Source organism: Mycetomoellerius zeteki, unplaced genomic scaffold, assembly GCF_001594055.1.
Source record: "Mycetomoellerius zeteki isolate Tzet28-1 unplaced genomic scaffold, Tzet1.0 scaffold938, whole genome shotgun sequence".
NCBI lineage: Eukaryota > Metazoa > Arthropoda > Insecta > Hymenoptera > Formicidae > Mycetomoellerius > Mycetomoellerius zeteki.
This window is the reverse complement of record NW_017257977.1, coordinates 13,588-15,919: the sequence shown is the minus strand read 5'-3', so window position 1 is coordinate 15,919 and position 2,332 is coordinate 13,588. Positions and strand designations below refer to the sequence as shown.

General features: G+C 31.9%; 1 protein-coding gene across 1 annotated transcript; it reads right to left on the bottom strand.

Annotated features, from left to right (window-relative positions):
• Window positions 1-235: 235 nt before the first annotated feature.
• bonsai (28S ribosomal protein S15, mitochondrial) lies at window positions 236-2,057 on the bottom strand. Its single transcript, XM_018460353.1, has 4 exons — window positions 1,661-2,057; window positions 872-1,005; window positions 597-792; window positions 236-506 (listed from the first exon to the last, which is right to left on the bottom strand). Exons 1-4 carry the CDS (start codon window positions 1,897-1,899, stop codon window positions 257-259), a joined length of 819 nt encoding a protein of 272 aa, XP_018315855.1. The 5' UTR covers window positions 1,900-2,057; the 3' UTR covers window positions 236-256.
• Window positions 2,058-2,332: the final 275 nt, after the last annotated feature.

The following is a 2,332-nucleotide window of genomic DNA, read 5'->3' as shown; positions in this document are numbered from 1 at the left end:
AAACACTATCTATGCCCCGCTATAAATATCTACGAAAAACTAAGAATTTCCAAGATCTCGTATTATATGTAGTTTTTCTGTACTTTTTCATAAAAATTTTCCTACCAAGTTAAGAAATCGATTGCCAAAAATTTCAAATAATGAAAATGTCATTAAATGGAATGGACAAAATTAAGTATAAAAAGATACACACTGATTGACAAAGTAAACTTTCGTTTACACTTGTATTGTTTCTAAATTACAATAGATTAATATATTATTTTTGATATTCTCTTGCTTTCTGCTTAGCGTATGCAATATCCTCTTCACTCACTGACGGTTGTAATCCACATGCTATTTCTTCCTCCCTGATAAACGCAAGCTTCTCTGCCTTTTCCATATAAAAATCCTTTTGTAACTTTTTCAATTCTTTTTTGTAAATATCCAATTTTTCTTGCACAAGTTCGTTACAATGCTTTTCTGTTAAACGTCTTAATGAATCCTTCCTGGTAATCTGGTGTGGTAGCCTATTAAATGTTTTGTAGAAAATAATCAGATTTATAAAATTTCAGCAAAATAAAGGATAAATGTATATTGATATTTGATAAAGCTCTCACTCAGGTACTGGTTTGTAAACAAGATTAAGTTTCTCCAAGATCCATTCAAAACGTCTATAATCACATTGCCGCAAAAACTTGAGCATTTTTTTTCGCTTTGCAATTGTTTCTAGCAATTGAACTTTCATTTTCATATTCTTAGGATATTCTGTTAAATATTCTTGCAACTGATATATATCATTAGTCATAATGGCAACTGAAAAGTGAAAGTATAATAACTTTAGCCTATTATTCTATTGTATAATCTATCCTATTTATAGTAGAGCTATACTTGCTTGTAGCTTCTGGCGAATTTCGGTCTAATTTGTGTCTTTGAACCAATTCTAAGATTTTGTCTCTTCTGACATTAATTGTTTCTTTGCGAGGTAGAAATTGTAATGTAAACATCTTTTTAACAATATCACTGGCACTGACAAAAAATATTATATATAAATAGCATATTTCAAATTTTAATTAAAATAAAATATTTATTTATAGGGTAATTATTCAGAATATCCCTCCCCACCTAAAATTTTAACAAAAATATACTTATTCGACGCATTTTTATTCAAAACGAAAAAATCTGACAGAAAAAACGCAGCAGTCAGCATCTGTGTGTGAATCAAGTTATTAAGCGCGTTATAAAGTTTGAGACTTTAAAGATTAAGATATATCTGTCATCCCGACTCGATACAGCATTATATGTAATGTATACACGTTCTGCTTTAATTACACAAATTCTTTGCTTTAAAAACAAAAATTCACTGTTTTAAGCATACAATTCTTTGCATTAGTAGTGAATTTGTGTTTTTAAAGCAGTGAATTTTTGTTTTCGAAGCAGTGAATTTGTGTTTTTAAAGCAGTAAATTTATGTTTATAAAGTCGGAATGACAGATATCTTAACCTCTAAAGTCTTAAACTTTAACGCTTAATAACTCAATTCACGAGGCCGACCGACGCATTTTTCTGCCAGATTCTTTCGTTTTGAGTGAAAACGCGTCAAATGAGCATATTTTTATTAAGATTTTAGGTGGGAGGAGGGGGGGATACTCTAAATAATTATCTACAGATGCATTAGTATTTACTTTTTCAGTTCAGGTAACTCGTTGTAGATTTTGCCAAAATCAGATGATTTGACATCAATTTCTAATCCTTGATCACCAGATTTTTCAGATGACAAATACGACACTTTCTCTGGTCGTACCCAAGTAATTTTGTAATCGGCTATAGTAGTAGCGTATTTTCTTGAAAAGTTACCACCGTTTATCAACAAACTGGTGGCTATCCTCGTCATTTGCTTATAATTAATTAACATTATATTCATACTTCCCTGCCCTTCTCTTAATTATACACAATACAATTGGGTGTTTGGATTCTTCGACGAACAAATGTAAACTCAGTATCGATATTTCAAATTATTAGTCTGAAATATCGATATCTCAACTCCAATATAAAGCCTACGTTCAGCAGAGAAAGCAGCTTTGCAACTGTTGTAAAATTCTTCAATATGATTGGTTTATACATTTAGATCTGTCAGGAACCAAAAGCAAGAACCAATCGTATTGAAGAATTTTACAACAGTTGCAAAGCTGCTTTCTCTGCTGAACGCAGCCAAAGTATCGATATCGGGTGTATTCCGAACCGGGTTAGCTTAGTTTATTTTTTCCCCTAGATGTTGGCAGTTCCGTAACTAAACCGAGACGGCCGAGAAGTGTTCCAAACCCGTCGGCTGTCATAATGCGGGGTCTACAATAGAA